The sequence below is a fragment of the Hippopotamus amphibius genome, chromosome 5, assembly GCF_030028045.1.
Source record: "Hippopotamus amphibius kiboko isolate mHipAmp2 chromosome 5, mHipAmp2.hap2, whole genome shotgun sequence".
Classification (NCBI taxonomy): domain Eukaryota; kingdom Metazoa; phylum Chordata; class Mammalia; order Artiodactyla; family Hippopotamidae; genus Hippopotamus; species Hippopotamus amphibius.
Window position 1 is genome coordinate 32,229,616 of NC_080190.1, and position 21,832 is coordinate 32,251,447.

General features: G+C 37.3%; 1 protein-coding gene across 3 annotated transcripts in view; it reads left to right on the forward strand.

Moving 5' to 3' along the window:
• Positions 1-837: 837 nt before the first annotated feature.
• The window catches only part of ARHGAP19 (Rho GTPase activating protein 19), a 55,604-nt gene continuing 34,609 nt past the window's right edge, over positions 838-21,832 (forward strand). For 2 of the 3 annotated variants that reach the window (XM_057735497.1, XM_057735495.1), the window contains exons 1-2: positions 838-924; positions 20,937-21,202. In XM_057735497.1, the coding sequence (XP_057591480.1) occupies positions 869-924; positions 20,937-21,202 (322 nt within the window). In that variant the 5' untranslated portion in view covers positions 838-868. Of the gene's footprint in view, positions 925-17,321; positions 17,393-20,936; positions 21,203-21,832 lie in introns of those variants that run through there. The other variant, XM_057735496.1, reaches the window with a different exon arrangement.

Genomic DNA, 21,832 nt, shown 5'->3' on the forward strand with positions numbered 1-21,832 from the left:
CTAGAAAAATCCAGCAGAGAAAAATAATATAGAGAAAAAAAAAATTAATGCTTTAAGTTTACAATGTTCTCTCATCTGTTGCCTCAGTTAATCCTCACCAGAAGCCCGTGAGGCAGGGAGGGGCAAGCATGATTATGGTTATTTCTCCCATTGAGGATTAAAGCTCAGCCAAGGACAAAATTATGCAGGTTTTGGCTCCCTGATTCAGATCAGGGAGGCAAACTCTGTGGGTTCTTTGGGAAGCTGGAAGGGAGGGGTGGAATGAAGAAGTGACCCCCCCCCCCGACACACACACACACACACACACACACACACACACACACACACACACGCACACACACACACACACGCTCTCTGAAGAAAGCAGGTTGTGAACTACATTTAATAAGTACTTCTTGGCTGCTCCTCTGTACCTACATTTCTAGGTATCTCAATCTGTTTCAGGACAGAAAATGAATCTTGCATTTTAGAGAGTGACTCTTAAAGTCACTTTCAAGTTCAACAGTTCTGTAATTCGGAGTTTTATCCACCAGGACAAAATTTGAGCATTGACTGGTTATTTCTGACTGGAACCTAAAAGTCGGTGGAATCCGAAGGGTTAATAAAAATGAGAAACTACAACTCCCGGCAGGCCTCGGGGCTGGGTTTGCCGCACCCTCCACCCCTTTCTTTTCCGCCACGGCGGGGGGCAACCAATGACGGTTAGTTATTTGAATAGACCAATAATATCAGGAAGCTGTTTAGGTTGAGGCCGGCCGGGCAAGTCATCCAATCGTATAAAAGAGGGGGGAACACTTTAGCCAATCCAAAGGCAAGGGGCGGGGACGGGGGCGGGGTTGGGGGCGGTGAAAGAAGATTGCTGACTAAGATGGCGGCTGAGGCGCAGAGTGAAGGGGAGGTGCCAGCCCGCGAATCTGGCCGGAGGTGAGCCGAGTTCTTGGTCCAGCTGCTTAGGAAACGAGACTGTGGGCTGGTCATACTGATGCCTTTCCCTTGGGTCACGGTGACCCAGCGGGGCCGGGCTTTGTTCCTCTCTCCCACGGCGTTTCTCGCCTTCTCGCCTGCGGGGGCTGAGGCTCGGTGGCCCGGCTCTGGCGCTGGGCTCCAGCCGGGCACCCGCTTGGTCCTGCTGATGCCCATGGGAGGTCCACTAGCAGCGTTGGCTGCAAACCGACCAGTTGGTGCTGGCAGCGCTGCCTGCCTTTGCGCTGAGACTCATCTTGATGGTGAGGAAACTCAAACCCAGAGCAGTTACGCGAACTCCCCAGCGTCGCGCAGCGCTGGGAGAGAACGCTGTCAGTACTCTTTAATCTCTTCCGAGGCAGTTTATGTGGTTAAGTCCGAGCACAGATTTGAGTGTCAGTTAGAAATGGATTTGAGTCCTTGGGTCAGTTAAATATTTAAAAATTTTTTTTGTAGTGAAAACACTTAACATGAGATCTACTCCGTTGGTACAATTTTAAGAGTGCAGTAATTACTGTTGACTCCTAGGTACAGTGCTGTACAGCAGATCTCCAGAGCTTATTCATTTTGCTTAACAGTTAATTAGTAACTCCCTGTTCCTCCTCTTCCAGCCGCTGACAACCCCCATTCCACTCTTTAATTTTTGTGAATTTGACTATTCTAGATACCTCATGTAAGTGAATACCTCATGTAAATGGAATCATTTGTCTTTTTGTAACTGGCTTATTTCAGTTAGTATAATGTCCTTCATCCATGCTGTCACATATTGCATAATTTTCTTTTTTAAAGGCGAGTAATATTCCATTCTGTGTATATACTACATTTTGCTTATCTGTCAATGGACATTTACGTTGTTTCCACATCTTGGCTATTGTTAATCGTGCCTCAGTGAACACGAGAGTGCTAATAATTCTTTGAGATCTTAATTTCAACGCTTTTGGGTAAATACACAGAAGTGAGATTGCTGGATCATATGGTGATTCTATTTTTAATTTTTCTGAGGAACCTCCATACTATTTGCTATAGCACTGCCCTATTTTGCTTTCCTACCAACAGTGTACAACATCCCAATTTCTCCCCATCCTCACCAACACTTGTCTTTTGTTCTTATTTTTTGCTTTTTGTCATAGCCATCCTGACAGGTGTGAGGTGATATCCACTGTGATCAGGAACAAGGCAAGGACGCCCACTCTTGCCACTTCTGTTCAACATAGTAGTGGAAGCCTAGCCAGAGCAATTAGGCAAGAAAAAGAAATAAAGAGGTATCTAAGTAAAAAAGGAAGAAGTAAAATTATCCCTGTTTGCAGACAACATGATTTTATATATAGAAAACCCTTAAGATGCTAACAAAAAAACTGTTAGAACGAATAAACAAGTTTAAGTTGCAGGATACAAAATCAACATACAAAAGTCAGTTGTGTTTCTATACACTAAGAATGACCTATCTGAAAAGGAAATTAGGAAAAGAGTCATATTTACAGTAGCATCAAAAAGAATAAAATACTTGGGCCAATGTTTATTTTTATCCTTTATTTTAATTTTATGTATATTTTGGCTGTGTTGGGTCTTCGTTGCTGTGCGCAGGCTTTCTCTAGTTGTGGCAAGCGGTGGCTTCTCTTGTTGTGGAGGGGCTCTAGGCATGCAGGCTTCAGTAGTTGTGGCGAATGGGCTTAGTTGCTCCTTGGTATGTGAGATCTTTCTGGACCAGAAATTGAACCTTTGTCCCTTGCATTGGCAGGTGGATTCTTAACCACTGCGGCACCAGGAAAGTCTCATTGGGCCGATTTTAAAATTTTCTCAGTTTCAGTGTCTTCATCTGTAAATGGACATAATGATGTCTATTCCAGAGAATATCAGGATTAAATCAGACAATCCTTTTAAAGCTCTTAGCGCTGAGCCTAGTAGATAATAACCACTCCATATGTAGTAGGTTTTCTTTTTACTAGTAGAACAACTAGAGAACAGATCAGACGGATGTGCAGTTTAGGAAATCATTATTTTTACAGTGTTTTCTCCTAAGCAGGCAGAGTGAAATTTAGCTTTTCCTAGAAAGAATTTCCAGGTGGTCTTACCCCAGCTTTGAGACCTTAGTTGTCTTGAGTAAATGTATATTAGAATCCAGTGGACTGAGCTTATTTACATTTCCCCCAGTGTAAATCAGTAAAACATTTTGGGTTGGTGTCTGTTGGTGCTGTTTGTACTGAATAGGAGATTCCAAATCTTGGAAAGATAGGTTTGTGAGTGGGCACTGGACTCCTTCCTTAGCAGAGATGGGAGTGGTTGAATGTGTTATTTAATATTTTATAGGGAAGGCTTTTCCCCTCTTGGAGCTGCCTATAAATGGTTGATCGTTTTTTTTGCCCAGAAACCATACAGGGGATTGATAAGATTGATTAGAGCATCCCTCAGCCTGCTCTAAAATCTTGAATTGTTATGAAAATCTGAAGACAAAATACCATTCTGTAGCAGGAATAGTTTTAATTTCTTTAAAGGATGTTGCTGTCTGAATTTAAATTTTGGGCGATAGTATTAGTTACGTGATCAATAGGTATTCACAGAATCTTATCTGAACCTGAAACTGTTCATATTGTAAAAGAGAAACTAAGTGATAGATGGAACCTATTGATCTTAGGAAGAATTGTCTGTTCTCACTTGTACAAGTGGGAAACATGGTTTAAATGTCTGAATCCAGGTTTTTGTTTTGTTTTGTTTGTTTGTTTTTGGCCGAACTGTGAGGCTTGCAGGATCTTGTTCCCTAACCAGGGATTGAACCTGGGACCATGGCCGTGAGAGCGCTGAGTCCTAACCACTGGACCACCAGGGAACTCCCTGAATCGAGTTTTTTATTTGTGCTGTCAAATTCTATGAACAGTAATGAGGAATAGATTATTCAGGGGTCTTTCTTGAATCTGAATCTTTTTTTTTTTTACTTTTTTATCAGTTATCTGGCTTAGAGAGTTTGACCATTATATTTGTAGACAAGGCCAATCTTGGTGGAGAGGGGAAGAAGAAAATAGAATTTTAAAGTTAATCTGTATAAACTGGTCAGTGGCCTACCTTTCTTTGCCTCTAATCTTTAGCTGTAGAGTTTGTGAGATTAAACAGTGTTTAAGAAGGAGGTTGCTGGGTGGTTGTGTGGCAGGTCCTCAGAGAGTGGCAGTCTTTTTTGTTATTGCAAGTCCAGAAACTATTTTATCTGTTAGATGGGTTTGGGGACTGACTCTGTTCAGTCTCACAAGCCAGTTAATAAAGGCAATTAGGTAATTTGCATGAAGAATATAAATAAACTTATTTACAGAACAGAAATAGACTCATAGACAGAAAACAAACTTATGGTTACCAAAGGGGAAAGGTGGGGACAAGATGGGGGGAGAGATAAATTAGGAGTTTGGGATTAACAGATACACACTAATATAAATAAAGTAGATAAACAACAAGGACCTACTGTATAACACAGGGAACTATCTTCAATATCTTCTAATAACCTGTAATGGAGAAGAATCTGAAAAAGAGTGTATGTGTGTGTGTGTGTGTGTCTGTATAACTAAATCACTTTGCTGTATACCTGAAGCATTGTAAATCAAGTACTGTATACTTCAATTAAAAAAAAAAAAGAATATACCAGATACATATGTCAGGTTGTCCCATTTTATCCTTGAAAGAGACACATTACAGTTGATTGGTTAGATTATTGCTTTCTTCTTCTTTTTTTTAAATTAGCACTTATCATTACTTTCTTCCTGAAGATACCCTCTGGCTACCTTTTAATTACCTTTTAATTACATTTTAATTAACCATCTTTTAGAATGGGTTGTTTCTAAAAATGCCAGAGCCCATCTATTTTGTGCTTATGTTTTGCTAGTTTTACCTGATGTATCAGTCAGGGTTCAACTAGGACACAGTAACTATACAGTAATTTGAACAAAGAAAGTTTAATATAAAGAATTATTGATTATAACAGGGGATTGGAGTAACAAGGGATTGGCTAATAAGAAGTAAACAAATCTCTAAAGTATATACAAATAGGAGAAATCAGAATCAGCTATATATATCATATGTATATCAAGTCATCTTATTGTACACTTTAAATATCTTATAATTTTGTCTGCAAATTATAGCTTGATAAAACTGAAAAAAAGAAAAGAATCCACTATAATCCTTAAGGCTGAGATAGAATGTGCTAAGAAGAGGTACCCTGGGGCAGAGTTCCCACCTTGTTGGAGAAGGCATGGCTGTGGCTCACAGAATGGCACAGAAATTATTGTAATGGAACTTGTTGGAAATTCACCTTATGGAAACTGCCAGAAATCCACTCTTTAGGATACTGTGGAAAGCTGTTCATAGGGAGGTGTCTTGGGGGGAAGCAACTGGCTTGTGGGTGCTGTTGACTGCTGTAAACTGGAGTCCATCAGGAGAAGCTGTGCACGCTGTAGGAGCTTGCCTTAGATGAGCAGCCTGGAACCTGGAAGGGAAAAGCCCTGCCTCCTACACTGTCTCTGCAGTATTCTTTTTTTTTTATAAATTTATTTGTTTGTTTGTTTATTTATTTATTGGCTGTGTTGGGTCTTTGTTGCTGCACGCGGGCTTTCTCTAGTTGTGGCGAGCAGGGGCTACTCTTTGTTGCGATGTGCAGACTCCTCACTGCCGTGGCTTCTCTTGTTGCGGAGCACGGGCTCTAGGCATGTGGGCTTCAGTAGTTGCGGCACATGGGATCAATAGTTGTGGCTCACAGGCTCTAAAGCACAGGCTCAATAGTTGTGGCACATGGGCTTAGTTGCTCTGTGGCATGTGGTACCTTCCTGGAACAGGGCTCGAATCCGTGTCCCCTGCATTGGCAGGCGGGTTCTTAACCATTGTGCCACCTAGGAAGCCCCTCTGCAGTGTTCTTAATTCATAATGCCTAACATTGTGCCAGCTGGAAAAGGAAATACACTTAAAAGGCTCCCGCTCCATTTTTGCAGAGGCAATGATGGGTGAGAGGCAGTAAACTGATAACTGGCACGTGGAGAATCATCTTATCTCCAAGTTCCTAGCTTCCCTTACTGTAACACTACAGAAGTCTATTCTATAGAAAAGTATGAGGTGGTGTGTAGGATCTGAATGAATAAGGAGGGACAGAAACAAAGTCAGAGGACAGGAAGGCGACTGGTGCTTAAATTTGCTCTGACAAACTTATTTGTGTGTAAGCTTGTAAAAGTCTATATGCATTCTGATGAAGAAGTAAAGACAGCGGTGCATTTGTGGCTTGCAGCTCAGCCTAAAACATTTTTTAATGAGGGAATATGAAAGATTGTTGACAGATGGATGAAGTGTATTGAAAAGCAAGGAGATTATGTCGAAAAATTTTGTATTTGTCTTTTCTAAAAGTTAGTTAAAATAAATTCTACAGCCAGAGTGCGGATAATTTTTGACTCACCCTCATATACAATTTTAAAAGAGTTACTACATTTCTGCCAAGGTCTAATGTACTGTAATTTTTTTTGGGGGGGGTCTTGTTCTAGGATTGGGTATTACACATGAATCTTTTGAACTAGGATAGTGTTTAGTTATAATTATCAGTTAGAGTAATACCCTCTTACCCAGAATTTAGCTTTAAATTTGGCATAACACAGCATTAAGCTTGGAAGTTTTTTTTTTTTTAATAAATTTATTTATTTATTAGCTGCATTGGGTCTTCATTGCTGCACACAGGCTTTCTCTAGTTGTGGTGAGTGGGGCTTCTCTTCACTGCAGTGTGTGGGCTTCTCATTGCGTTGGCTTCTGTTGCAGAGCATGGGCTCTAGGTGTGTGGGCTTCAGTAGTTGAGGCACATGGGTTCAATAGCTGTGGCTCACGGGCTCTAGAGCACAGGCTCAATAGTAGTGGCACACAGGCTTAGTTGCTCCGTGGCATGTGGTATCTTCCTGGAGCAGGGATTGAACCCGTGTCCCCTGCATTGGCAGGCGGATTCTTATCCACCGCACCAACTAGGAAGTCCCCAGGTTGGAAGTTTTATGATTTTTTTTTAAAGAATCTTTGAATAATGTGGAACAGTGAAAATGGCTGAAATGAGTTCAGTTGAAGAACCAAAGGCTGCACACGGTGTGCTGTGATTTGGCTGAACAGAAGTTCAAATTTGTAAGAAAAACCAAGACTGGCTTGTGAAAATCTAGGAAGCATTGGAAGAATGGTATGGAAGGGAGAAAAGCAAGAGAAAAGACAAAAATGTAAAAAGGAAAATATGGAGAAGAGAGGGTGACTACTAGTAGAGGCTGCCAGCCTCAGCCACAGGGGCAGGCTTTGGAGGCAGTGGTGATGAACCCTGCAAGACGTGATCTTGGAGAACAGAGGCTTCCCAAAGGAGGAGGTAGGGAGGCAGAGTACTCAAGATGACTGTTCAGTCCCCTGGAGGTGGAGTTACGGAAAGGAGGGCTCAGATTCATATTATGGGTAGACAGTTTTACACATTTATATTAGGATTCTTTCAGTTATATGTGACGGAAACAAACTAGCTTAAGCAAAATGATTAGCTCAAGAAAAAAAGTTCAGGGGATAGATCAAGCACAGCTTAATCTGTATTGAAGATCTCAAATCTCAAACAATGTCCTAGGCATCAGCTTTTTGCTTAGATCTGAACTTGTATTTGCTTAATAAGAGAGCAGATTCTTCACAAAAGGCAGCAGTAATGGACCATCAACAGCTTCTGTCTTCTATCCATTTAGCAATCTTAGCATCTAGAAAGAATCTTGGAATTGAGTCTTTTTGTCCAGATTTGACTTGCAGGCCTTTGTTTGAATCAATGAGGATAGAATGTTTTGATGAGGTAAGCTTGGGTCATATGCTCACTCTGGTGGCCAAGGCGTAGGGTCAGCCCACCAAACCACATAGATTGAAAGATCGGAAGAGGTTATTGGTCAAAGGAAAATAGGGGAAAACAGATGTTGGGTCGCTTGAACAACTGTTGTCCACTATACCCAATTTCATAACTTTTCTGTACACCCTCCTTTGTTTAAAGCTGTGTTTTGAAAAGGTCTTGCCACTACTGTGTGGAGAAAGCATTTTATGTTTCTTAAAAACCTACTAGGGACTTCCCTGGTGGCGCAGTGGTTGCGAGTCCGCCTGCCAGTGCAGGGGACATGGATTCCATCCCTGGTCCGGGAGGATCCCACATACCGCGGAGCAGCTGAGCCCGTGTGTCAAAACTGCTGAGCCTATGCGCTAGAGCCCGTGAGCCACAACTGTTGGGCCTGCGTGCCTGGAGTCCCTGCTCCGCAACACGAAATGCCACTGCAATGAGAAGCCTGCACACTGCAACGAAGAGTGGCCCTCTGCTTGCTGCAACTGGAGAGAGCCCGCTCACAGCCAAAAAGAAAAAAAAAACCCAAAAATATACAAACCAAACAAACGAAAACCTACTAAAAAAAAAAAAAAAAAAAAAGCCTTTTAAGTAAGTACTACTTTTCTTTTTTGTTTTTTCTTTCCACTGTCAAACCCTTCTCATCTTTAAGACCTACCTTCAATCTCAACTCTTGTATAAGGGTGAAAGATTCTCTCCTAAATCTATTCTTAGAGCCTTCATTGTCTGTACCATGCATTTGGCAGTTAATGATCTCATGTCATCTTTTGTGTTAGTCTTTAGCTACTACTTAAAATCTTGTAGGAAAACAAGAAAAATTGTTCTTTTCTGTAATTAAGTATAAAATTATAATGATGGGTAAAAAAAATGCGAGTTTGGCAGAAGCTCACAAGTTTTGTGATCTACCTTATAAATAATTAGTTAAATATGGAGCAAGTTAATGACGGTACATTTTATAATAGGAAATGTGTTAGTATCAAACTATAACACTGTATAAAGCCATAGCTTTTAAGATAATCAGATGAAAACATAAATAACAACATCACTTATGAAATTAAATATAGATGATTTGTCGAGCTGAACTATTACCTGAAAGCTAGACACCAGTTTTTTGTTATTGCAAGAATAAAACAGAATCAAGAAAATTCAGTCTCCTGTCAAATGAGTTTTGTTATTCTGTACTATTTATTAACCCTTAAGCTTTTGAAAAGTTAATGTGTAATTAAAATATTGTGTATACTCATGAGTATGAAAATGAGATGTTTCCTTTAAAGGTATATAAATTAGGCATATAAATTTGATTAAGTTTGGGCCTTATTTCTTTTGCTTACTGACCAGGGTATATTACATAGCATGAAACAAGTTTCTTGGGACTCAGTAAGGTTGCAAAATACAGTAATAATCTGAGCCAAGCTATAACAGATAAACTTTCCCCACTTCAACAGAAAATATTGTCCAACATACCATATAAAGCTACATCCATTTCAAAAATGTTCCTGATTTATGATCCCAATTTTCTTTTTTTGCTCTGCTCATTTTTCACCATAGAAAATTAAAATGGTTTGGTTGATCTTTGTCCAAGTCTCTGAAATGTGTTATAGTAAAGAAGTAGAACATTGTTTGACATGCTTTAAAATAATATGTCATCTGACTAGAGATAAAGATGTCTCAGTTGGGTTCTATCGGTATCAATGAAAAGAGAAAAAAAATTTATGAATGAAATATAGAAACCACATAGTTCTTAATATTAAATTTGTAGTCACATGCCCTATGACAGCTACAATTGTTATGTGTGTTTTAATTGTACGTTTGGGGAGGGAGAGAACCTTATTAATTTAGGAACTGTAACTAAAGAATGACATTGGGATTATATAATGAAGTTCTTCACTTTATGCTGTGTTTATGCTGAACACAATTACAAAGATAAAACCAAGTAAGTAACAACAATGACACTAAAGAAAAACTCACCAAATAACAGGAAACTAACAATAAGGGGACTATGAGAAACCAGGAAAGTGTACAGCAATATTATTTAGTAATATTCTTGATGTTATCATCAAATACTTTCTTCTCTCTAAGAAAATCAAACTTTAATCAGAGAACACTACATGCACTATAATAAGCCCTTTGGAATATGGCTAGCTTTTGTATGCTTAAGTCCATTTATCATTTTAAAGTTTTCTGAATTTTGGAGTCCCTGCAATCCCTCCATTGGTTGCAATAATAGTTTCTTCACTCAAGTAACAAGGTCTACATTATTTTTTTTCTTTCGTTCAGTTCATTTTATGGCAGCTTTCCTTGTGACCAGGCTCTCCTTAATTAGATCTGCTGTTCAATCTGCTTCATTTGTTAGGATGACCCTAAGCAAGAGATCAGTCATTTTTCAATCTGTGTTTTTCATCAAATAAACATGGCTTTTAAATATTAAAAATAAGTACACCAATGTCAAACATACACTTATGTCATTGTGTTAAACTTTCATTGAAAATTTGAATCCAGGGTATGTGTATCAAGATTGTACAGAGGATAAAGCCTAAATTTATTAAAGTATACATATTTTAACTGACACAATAGGTTCTTTTTAGATGTTAAGAAATAAATTTTCAAAAGAAATTGGAATATTTAAATTTTAAAAATTTCATTTCAATATCACATCATCTCAACAGTTGGTGTCATTCAGGGTGCTGAGTGGGAAAGTGTATTGAGTTTCCCTAAAGTGGTGCTTGCTTAAGATTTACTACAGTGAAAAAAGTCTCATAATTGCTACTAATTTCAAAGGAGTTTTAGCAAATGCTCAAAGATCTCTTGAAAATAATGACACTTAAAAGACTTAAATGTATGTGTAAATGCAATAAAAGAAAAATTGTTTGCAGGGACTTCCCTGGTGGCGTAGTGGTTAAGAATCCACCTGCCAATGCAAGGGACGTGGGTTCCATACCTGGGCCGGGAAGATCCCACATGCTGTGGAGCAAATAAGCCTGTGTGCCACAACTACTGAACCTACACACTGCAATTACTGTAGCCCGAGTGCTGTAGGGCCCATGTGCCACAACTACTGAGCCTGCATGCTGCAGTTGCTGAAGCCTGCGTGCCTAGAGCCTGTGGCCCGCAACAAGAGAAGCCACTGCACTGGGAAGCTCGCACACTGAAACAACGAGTAGCTCGTGCTCACCACAACTAGAAAAAAGCCCACGCACAGCAACAAAGACCCAAAATGCAGCCAAGTATAAATAAATAAATAAATAAAATCCACCATTCAAAAAAAAAAAAAGGAAAAATTCTTTGCAAACTAGTTGTCAGAGTCATCTCATGGGGACTTCTAGGTGCCCATGTGCTAATTGCACCTGTAATTGACCACTTGTATTTTTGAAAATAGAGATAGTGGAAAATAAAATAGCATCTTGTAGTGTTTAGTGAATTTTAAGCTTCTGGACGCCAGAGACTTAGTTTAGTTTCTTGTTCCTGTTACATGAAACTTTACAATTTCTTAAAATTATAAAGCACTCAGTAGGTCACAGTTAGTTTGAATTTAAATGACATGTGAGTGACTGTGATATCTTGTTTGGATAACATCTGCCTCAGAAAAGCAATTCACCCTCTTAAGCTAGTTGATGAAGAGATTTACGATTAGGTTTGTAGAACACTGACTAAGAGATTAAAGCTCTGAAGAATTTTTAATATGTGAAGTTGTATAGATATGAACAGGTCATATGCCATAGCAAAAGCATTAGTTGTCTCTTGGATAGTATTAATATCACTCTGGACTTTGGAACAAGTGGATTTAGAAGTAGCCTTTTGGAACCTAATCTGATCATAGGTAGAAATACTTTGGTTTTAATTGCCCGAGGCTCATGGCATTAAGTCTGTAGGAAGAGAGTCTCCTGAAGCTTTGACTATACTTTTTTGAGGGGTAAACAGCTTTTAGACAATGATAAGAGAGACACTGTATTGTCCGTGAAGCATTCTGTAGAATTTTCTCAAAATAAATTGGGAATTTTGATGTTACTTTTCTAATACAAGTAAACCTTCTTCCAATTGTACTCCAGCCTGGGGGAGAAAAAATAAGGGAGATGGCAGCAACAGAATTAATAACAATTCTTGTGACACCCAAAGGCATAAAAATTGACAAGTTAATTATATATTAATAACCTTGTGTTATTGGTGCTTGGAGGAAGAATAATTAGACTTCTAGACTGAGAACTTTCCATTGTCATTTCATAGGGCAAAATCTTGATCTCGTTTCCAGAATGTTTAGGTTAAGAGGGTAAGCAATCAGGAGTTCCTTCATCTGCCACTTTAATTCAGATCAAGTTTTCTACTGGTCTGAAATTAGTTCAAGTTGGGATCAAATATAGGGGCCAAATATATTTTTGTAGAAGATTGGGGTCTAAATTAGTGATAAGAGGTCCATATTACAAAACCTTCGACAGCTACTCATAAGGGCAGACCTTGGGATGTAAGTGTTTCAAAGTTTTTGTTAAGAAATTGGATATTATTTCCTGAAAAACTGTGGTACTACTTATCAACTTTGTTTCTGCTATAAAAAACCTGCCACCTTGGACACATGGGGCCTGTTTTTATTCTTTCTTTTTATGTGCAGCTTTCATAATACCAATTTAACTTTGGCATGTGGAAAAAGGGAAGAATAATAGCTTCTTCTTTAATATTTGTATGTATTCATATCTAACAGCTCTCCAATAAAGTGATACATTTAAAGCCATGTTTCAGAGCCAGAGGTTGAAAAAGTAGTAAGAAAGTGCATACTTCTCTCGCGGTGGTAAATCAGGTTTAGACAACTTTAAATATAGCTCATGTTTTGATAGATGTTGCCAAGATTGTGGTTCTTGGAGAACAAACAAATCAAGTTAAGCAATTCACTAGGGAGGAAGCATTTAGTTTTGTGGGTATGCAGTTTTGGTAGTAGTCAGCCAAAAGATACACCTGCAGGATACAGGTCCCCCCCCCGGAATTTTGCAGATTCATGGGTTCAAAATGCCTCAAAAGCACTTGCATTGCATTTTTATGTAGTTGATTTTTCAGCTGTGGATTTTGTTTCCAGTCCTTTCACTAAGCATATCACTTTACATGTAGAGGTCCATCTAGTGGTAAAAGTAATCATTGCAGACTATAGGTAATAAAAAATATCCTTTTTGAGCGGTAGGTATTGCCTGTGTTACTCATCCGGATAGTTGCTTAGTATATGCATTTACCTACTGGAGTCCTTCTATCTCTGCATGCCTGTATACTTTACTACTATTTCTCCTGGTTCTAGACATCTGTTCAAATACCTTTATGATGAGGAATTTAACCTTTAGTATATACTGTGTTTGATTTTCTATGATATTTTCATCAAGTTGTAGCAAGATTTAGGTCAAAACTACTTGGTTTCTTAAAAAAATTTGCCATGATGGATTTTGGTTATACATACAAATAATAATATAATCAATACTCTTTCAACACCAGCTTCAACAAATCTAAACATTTTCCATATTTACTTCAAATGAATCACTCCCCTTTCTCCACAGCTTAATGCTTTATCACGAAAACAGTGCTTGCACCCTAGAAACTCCCCTTATGCCCTCTGGCCTCCTCATAATCACTAACCCCAAAGGTAACCATTATCCTAAATGGTAAATACATCTTTGCTTCTCTTTACAATTTTGCCACTTAAGCAAGTACAGATCTTCCTTGATTTATGATGGAGTCAAAAATGCATTTTTTTAAATTAATTAATTAATTAATTATTTTTTGGGGGGTACACCAAGTTCAATCATCTGTTTTTATACACATATCCCCGTTGATGGAGTCAAAAATGCATTTAACACACCTAACCTACTGAACATGATAGCTTAGCCTAGCCTACCTTAAACATGCTCAGACCACTTACATTAGCTTGTAATTGGTCAGAATCACTTAATCCAAACCTATTTTGTAATAAAGTGTTGAATATCTCATGTAGTTTACTGAATACTTCAATGAAAGTGAAAAAGCGGAATGGTTGTATGGGTGCAGAATGGTTGCTGCCCAGCATCAGGAGAGGGTATGGTACTACATATCGCTAGCCCAGAAAGATCAAAATTCAGAATTTGAAGTATGGTTTCTACTGAATGCATATTGCTTCCACACCATCATAAAGCTGAAAAATCTTAAGCTGAACCATTGTAAGTCGGAGACTGTATCTCTAAACACTATATTTTTTGTCTGTTTTTAAAATTTGATATAAATAGCATTATAGAGTAAGTAGTTGTGTGTGTATGGGTGAGAGAGAGACAGAGAGGCATCTTTTGCTCAACATTGTCTGTGAGATTCATTCATGATGGCGTCTGTAACTGGAGTTTGTCCATTTTCTTTGCTGTAAAATCTGCGTTATATATGTCACATTTTTTAAACCATTCTGCTGGACATTTTGCTTCCAGTTTTGGCTGTTTAGAAGTTAATGTATCAATGAACATCCTTGTTTGGGGTTTTTGGTGCACACGTGGCTACACATGTTAGGCATGTTTTAGAATTGCTACTCATGGAGTATACTGGTTCAACTTTAGTAGATAAGACCAAACAGTTTTCCAAAATGGTTGTACAAATTTACAGCCCCACTATCTATATAAAAGAGTTACTTTATTTTCTCTAATCCTTGGTATTGTCCATCTCTTTAATTTTAGCCATTCTGTTGGATAATAGTATGTTATTGTTTTTTAATTTGCAGTTCCTTGATGTCTAATGATATTGAATAGTTTTTTAGATGCGATTTTATTGAAATCTTATGCTTGTTTTTCTATTGGGTTGTTTATTTTTTCTTATTGATTTGTATGACGTCTACATATATTCAGAATATGAGCCTTTTTTTGCCATATATATTGTAGATATATTTTCCCACTCTGTGCCTGTCTTTTTCACTTTCTTAATAGTGTCTTTTGATTAACACAAGCTCCTATTTAAAAAAAATAATTAATTAATTTATTTATTGGCTGCATTGGGTCTTCATTGCTGCTCATGGGCTTTCTCTAGTTTGCAGCAAGAGGGGCTACTCTTTGTTGTGGAGGCTTCTCTTGTTGTGGAGCATGGGCTGTAGGCGCGTGGGCTTCAGTAGTTGTGGCACACAGACTCAGTTGTTGTGGCTCTCGGGCTCTAGACTGCAGGCTCAGTAATTGTGACGCACAGGCTTAGTTGCTTGGTAGCATGTGGGATCTTCCCGGACCAGGGATTGAACCACGTGCATTGGTGCGTGGATTCTTAACCACTGTGCCACTGCGGAAGTCCAACACAAGTTCTTATTTTAATGAAGTCAAATGTATTGGTCTTTTTCTTTGTGGTTAATATTTTTATGTGTTATTTAAAAATTATTTCCCCACCCTGAGTTCAATAATATATTCTTCTGTATTACCTTCTAATAGGCTCATTGTATGTTGTTCACCTTTAGATCTATAATTCACCTGGAGTTGATTTGTGTATAGTGACATGTGTCAGTTTTCATTTTTCCCCCATATATGTCCATGTGTCCCAGCACCATTTAGTGAAAAGGTCATTCGTTCCCCACTGATTTGCAGAGCCACCTTATCCTGAATCCAGTAAAGAAGAAAGGAAGTAATAAAGATAAGAGCAGAAGTTAGTGAAATAAACAACAAACATGTAACAGAGGAATTCAGCAAAACCAAAAGCTAGAACCTTGACACAGCTAATAAAAATTGATAAACCTCTAATAAGATTCATAAACTAAAAAAAGAGAGACAACATAAATTACAAGTATCAGGAACAAGGAGGAAGACATCACTATGGAACCTGGACACATTAAACAGTTCCTAAGAGGATATCATAAACAAGTTTATGCCAGTAAAGTTTGAAAATTTATGTGAAGTAGACAACTCTCTAGAAATATACAACTTGCCAAAATTAATACAAGAAGAAATGGAAAATTTGAATAGTTCTGTAACACAAAATAAATTGAATATATATAATTAAAAACCTTACAGAGAAAACTCTTTAAGTCCAGATGGCTTCATCAGCCAATTCCATCAAACATTTAAAGAAGAAATAACACATAAACTTTTCTGGAAAACAGAAAAATAGGACACAGTCCTCAACTCACTTTGTAAGGCCAACACAACCTTGATATAAAACCTAATGAAGATAGTATAAGAAAGGACAATTCCATGGTAATCTCACTTATGAACATATGTGGAGAAACCTAAACAAACTATTAGCAAACCAAATTCAGCAATATATGAAAGTGATAATATATCATTACAATATTGGGTTTATTCTAGAAATGCTCAGTTGATTTAATATTAGTGTCATTCACTACATAAACAAAATCAAGGAGAAAAATTATATGATTATCAAAAAATTTTGATAAAATTAAGCACAGACTCATGATAATAAATAAATAACCCTTAGAAAACTAAGAATAAGAAGATATCAGCTGAATCTGATAGTTTATACCAAAATGATAGATGGGAAAGATACCATTTTTCAATTTGCTTTACCCTGATAACTTTTGAAGTTAAGATTCTTTTCATGTTTATTAGTCATTTAGTCCCCTCTTCTATGAATTACTTGGATATGTCTTTTGACTAATTTTCTTTGAGTGTATTTTTCTTATAAATTTTAGGTATATTGATAAATTCTGAATACTAATCCTTTTATATGTATAACAATTTTTTTTTTCAGATTATGGCTTGTCTTATTATTACTTTAAAAAATTTTAGATTTATTTGTTATTTATTTATTTGTTATGAATGGGCACTATGTTCACATGAGTTAAAAATCCAGAAAATACAAAAAAGCATACAGTGAAAAATTTCTCTCCCACTCGTGTTCTTTCATCCAGTTCCTCTCTCCAGAGGCACTGTGACTTCATTTTTTAATAACTTTGTTTATAATGTCATTTGTTGAACAGACATTTAAAATTTTAATGTAGCTAAATGTTTCACTCTTTTCTTTGTGGATTATACTTTTTATGTCATGTTTAAGAAAGCTTTTCTCTGCCTCATTAATTTATCCTTTTTAAACTTTGGCTTTTCTGAAGGGAATCTAAAAAAGAGTGGCCATATGTAGATGTATAACTGATTCACTTTGCTGTACAGCAGAAACTAATGCAACATTGTAAAGTAACTATACTCCAGTAAAATTAATTTTAAAAAAGTTTGGCTTTTCATATTTAGGTCTTTTTTCTGTCTGGAATTTATTTTTTGTGTATGACGTGAGGTAGGGATCACCCTTCCCTTTTATTATAAAACTGCTTGTCCTTATACTCTTATATTGTGTGATTGTTTTGTCTAATACAACTTTCAGTGTGTTGGGAGACTACTGTTGAGTTTCATTAGTAGTCTCTCAAATTGTATTGTTGGCAAATACAATTAACTGGTCCAGTTTTAAATTTCTGTGTTGTTCCTTCTTGCAGATGAGTGCTTAGAGTCCTAATAAGTACTGCCTTTCAGGCCCCATAATGTGCCCTTGTGTCCTGTAACATGTCTGGAATTTGTGTAGGCTGTCATGGGGCAGGGAAAGGAGCGTTTCTTTGTTACAACAAACAAGGAGAAAGCTTTTCTCCTGTCTCTTCGATTTACCAATGCCTCATCAGAAGCTTTCAGCACTTATGTAAGAAATTTATTTTTTTCTTAAACTTGAACAAATTTAGAGTTCGTTTTAAAATTAGATACTGTAGAGGAGGAAGTTGTTTTTGCTTAAAAATAGTATTATTATTATATTTTTTTTCTTTAGTCCTTCTCTTAAGTTCTTGACCATGCTCCCTGATATTCTTAGCTTTATATTGTGTACTATGTATTCCGTGGAAAGAGATTAGCAGACTTTGTGATATGGGGATAATTTAAAAGCATAACTTACTAAATCTGTCTTTTCCACCTCTTATCTTCCATTTTACTTCTTTTTTTTAACCATTTCTCTCCCTTACTTCTTGTCTTACCACATGCTCCACTCAGAAAAAGTGAAGAAGAGGGGGAAAAAAAAAAGAACTAGGTTAAAGAAATTAAAGTGAGACAAAACAAAAGTAAATGATTATGGGAAGGAAGGGGAGAAAAAGCGGAAGGAGAAAAGAAACTGAGATTGCTTATTTGTTACTTGTGTTTTAGGACTCCTAAGGTATATTCTCCGTGTATTCCTTGTGAAGAGGCAGGGCAGCCTTGAACTTATTTATTCTCCTACCTATTCTATCTATTTAGGAGGGAGCAGACAGCAAGGTAGAAAGGATTATGTTGAGAAACAATGTAGTAGGGTTTTGTTGTACTTCTGGCTCCTTTCCACTTGTGTATTTGATCCAGTTTAGTGCCTGAAGGTCAATTGTGAGATTCTGGAATCTCAACTGAGTCTTACTCTGGATATTAATAAACTAAAGATCTGGAGGTTATATGCATGTATGTGTTTCTACTTCAGGAATATAATGGATGTTATTCATGTACATTTATGTTAGAATTAATTTCATCTGAATTCTGTTTTTCAGAATTAAAAGGGATGTGACATCCATAAAAGCTTAGATCTGATAAATTATAAGACTCTTTGGTGCTAACCCATTTCATGATTTTCTGGCTCTCTCAGTAGAGTAGTAATTTCTCATTGGCAGTGATTATAAATAATTGTTGTCTATTGACTCTTATTTCTTGACTGAAATAAGCTGGCATTAAAAAAAAGGGGGGCTTTGTCAATGGCTTAGGGTGAAGTTGTTTTCGATTTTATTTGGCTTGTTTTATAATCATTGGCATCTTTAAATTTATACAGGAAAAATAACCTTACTGTGTAAAAAGATTGAGGAGATGGCATTTTTAGTTTTCTTTCTTTAATGACTCTCTGGCTTGAGAACACACATTCATAATTTTTAATTTTCATGTAAATTCTTATATTATCATTTTAGAGAAAAGAAAGAGTTTAGTAGCCACTAACTGAAGATTTGGGCTGTTGATTGAAATTATGTCATAACTTTTCAAGGAAGTAGAGATGAACTTTGAAGTTTGCCTTGTTTTCATTAAGCCATATTAAAAATAATCCATGTAGGACTTCCCTGATGGTCCAGTGGTTAAGACTCCACGCTTCCACTGCAGGGAAACTAAGATCCCACATGCCACGCAGTGTGGCCAAAAAAAACAAGATCCATGTAGTGTTGGTAAAGTGTGTTAAAATTAGTTATATTTAATGTTTCAAGGTATCGTTTTTCCTGGAACACTGCTTTGGTACTTAGGGTGTTGTGGAAAATTTTAAGTTGTGATTGTTTTTATTGTGGGAATGTTTTTTTGTTTTTTTTTTTAAATTTATTTATTTATTTATTTTTTGGGGGGGTACACCAGGTTCAATCATCCGTTTTTATACACATATCCCCATCTTCCCTCCCTTCCTTGACGCCCCCCCAAGCCCCCCCCACCCTCCCCGCCCCAGTCCTCAAAGGCATCTTCCATCCTCGAGTTGGACTCCCTTTGTTATACAACAACTTCCCACTGACTATTTTACAGTTGGTAGTATATATATGTCTGTGTTTGATAGAGTCAGGTGAATTTCACCTTTGCCTGACAGATGTGATGACTTGCCTTTCTGGCTTGCGTTATATCTACTCATTGGTTGTATAATAGATGGATGTTTGTGTAATAAGAATTAGAACAGTCCATTAGAGGTAACTGATAATGAATACAAACAAGTGGCGATGTGTCCGCTACAGAGATGAAATAATACAGTTCTTATAGGTAACATGGTAAAAGTAAAAAGGAGTATAGCAGTTAGGCATTAGAAAACAATAGGGAAGAAAATATTTCTGAGAGTCAAAGGAGCTTTTCCAGAAGTATAGCCCAAATGATGTAGGAGTAGAAAACCAGCTAAGATCAGGGGCCAGCAGAACATATCTGCTGAATGTTACTCAGTGATAGAAGAGTGAAAATAGGAGCAGAATACAGAATCTTTTCAAGTTCCTTAAAGAGGAAGAACCTGTCTGAGCAAAGTTTGAACTTAGACGACAGGCCAGAGCCATCCAGAATGAAGGATTTTAAAATAAAACCTATTTCTGAACCTAGGCAAGGCTGAATTAATATCTATTTTGTGTACCTGTAAGTGCCTTCCATTCTAGTGAAGCCTTTTTGGTTATGAGAAACAGATTCAAAGCCCCTGGCTCAATTGAAGGGGACTGATTATAAAGGAACAGCTCTGCCTGTGTAGGGACCCAGGAACCAAAGAACCCTAAGGGTAGAATAAATGTCTTCAAAATGTCTGCCCTACTATTTAGATATAGTTTTAGCTCTTCAGTAGTCTCATGCTCACTGTCACGTGGTTTCTGTGGCATTTGCTACTAACCTGACTGTGGTACTGTCAGCATTTGATCTCTGGATGGGTAATACCATATAGTGCTGGCTGTACTCCCAAGAAGACTTTAATTTAATGATTACCCATTGCTGTGTTGGGGGAACAGCTACAGGTCTGATGTTTTACAAGTAGTTAATGGTAGTAGTTTAGGGTTTGATTGTTTTAATAAGAAAACGTGGTCTATGTGACTGCCAATTCTAATATACTCTTAGACTCGGGAGGTTGTAGGGATCTATATCTTCTTTCTTTTTTCTTTTTAAAGAACTTTTATTGAGATACAGTTAACAGACAATAAACTGCATATATTTAGAGTGTACAATTTGGTATCCCAATCTCCCAATTCATTCCCCCCCAACCCTCCCCACTTTCCCCACTTGGTGTCCATATATTTGTTCTCTACATCTGTGTCTCTATTTTTGCCTTGCAAACTGGTTGATTTGTACCTTTTTTCTATATTCTGCATGTATGTGTTAATATACAATATTTGTTTTTCTCTTTCTGACTCACTTCACTCTGTATGACAGTCTCTAGGTCCATCCATGTTGGGATCTATATCTTCTTGCAGTGAATGCCTAAAATTAAGAGACAAATTCAGGTCATATCATAGAGCCTAACTGGTGTCTTTTCTTTAAACTAAAATTCTGAGTATCTAGGTGGGTATAACCTAAACATCAACAAGCCCAAATTGTCTTCTTTTGTGTAGTCAGCAGATTAAGGATTAGGTTTTCAAAAGACTAGTATGTAGATCAGCCCACAGAAAGAATGAATAATTGTATGGTTGAGAGGGAATGAGAAACACATATTAAAAATGGTCCCCCCCAAGATTCTTCTGTTTCATTGTTTTCAGTGATGCCATCTGCAATTTTGTTATCTGCAATGACTCTTCCCTTCGAAGTCAGCCCATTATCTTCAATCCTGACTTTTTTGTGGAGAAACTCCGACATGAGAAACCTGAGGTGTTCACTGAGTTGGTGGTCAGCAATATCACAAGGCTTATCGATTTACCTGGAACTGAGTTGGCGCAGCTGATGGGAGAAGTGGACCTTAAGTTGCCTGGTGGGGCTGGCCCGGCATCAGGATTCTTCCGGTCTCTAATGTCTCTCAAGCGAAAGGGTAGGAAATGTGTCTGCGAAGGGGGCAGGTCTCAGCTGCTCCCTGGGCTTCACTCTGAACATTTGCATGTTCATGGAGGAGTTCCTATTATTGTAAAGCATTTTTTGCCATTTTTTCATTTACATGAGTAGTAAAACCTTAAGTAATATTAAAAAAATTATAAAAATGATCTAGATAAATTAAAGCATATGTGTCAGTCCCTAAGAGATAGTGTAATTAGTTTAGGTAGTTATCAGGGGCACCTTGATTTTCATGCCCTATTAATACTATACTAAAATAATACTAAAAAAACAAAGTTACACAGCTGGGTGAGTACAGTAAAGAAAGTCTGAACATTTTTTTATTGCAGTAGTTCTTAAATAATTTCCTTCCATGGAATACTTTGATAAGGCAAATACCTATGAATCACCCCAAAAAAGCCTCAGAAATAAGTTATTAGTGATATATATATATATAATAAACTATGATTATTAGCACTGCTTTTGATAAGATATTAAAAAAATACTATTTTGTTTTGTTAACTATAAGGAAATCCTGAGGGCAGCAAAAAAGTTTAAATATTATAACAGATCAGACCCCATACCAACTCTAGTGGATAATCTGTCATGCTCTGACAATCATGGGTCTAAG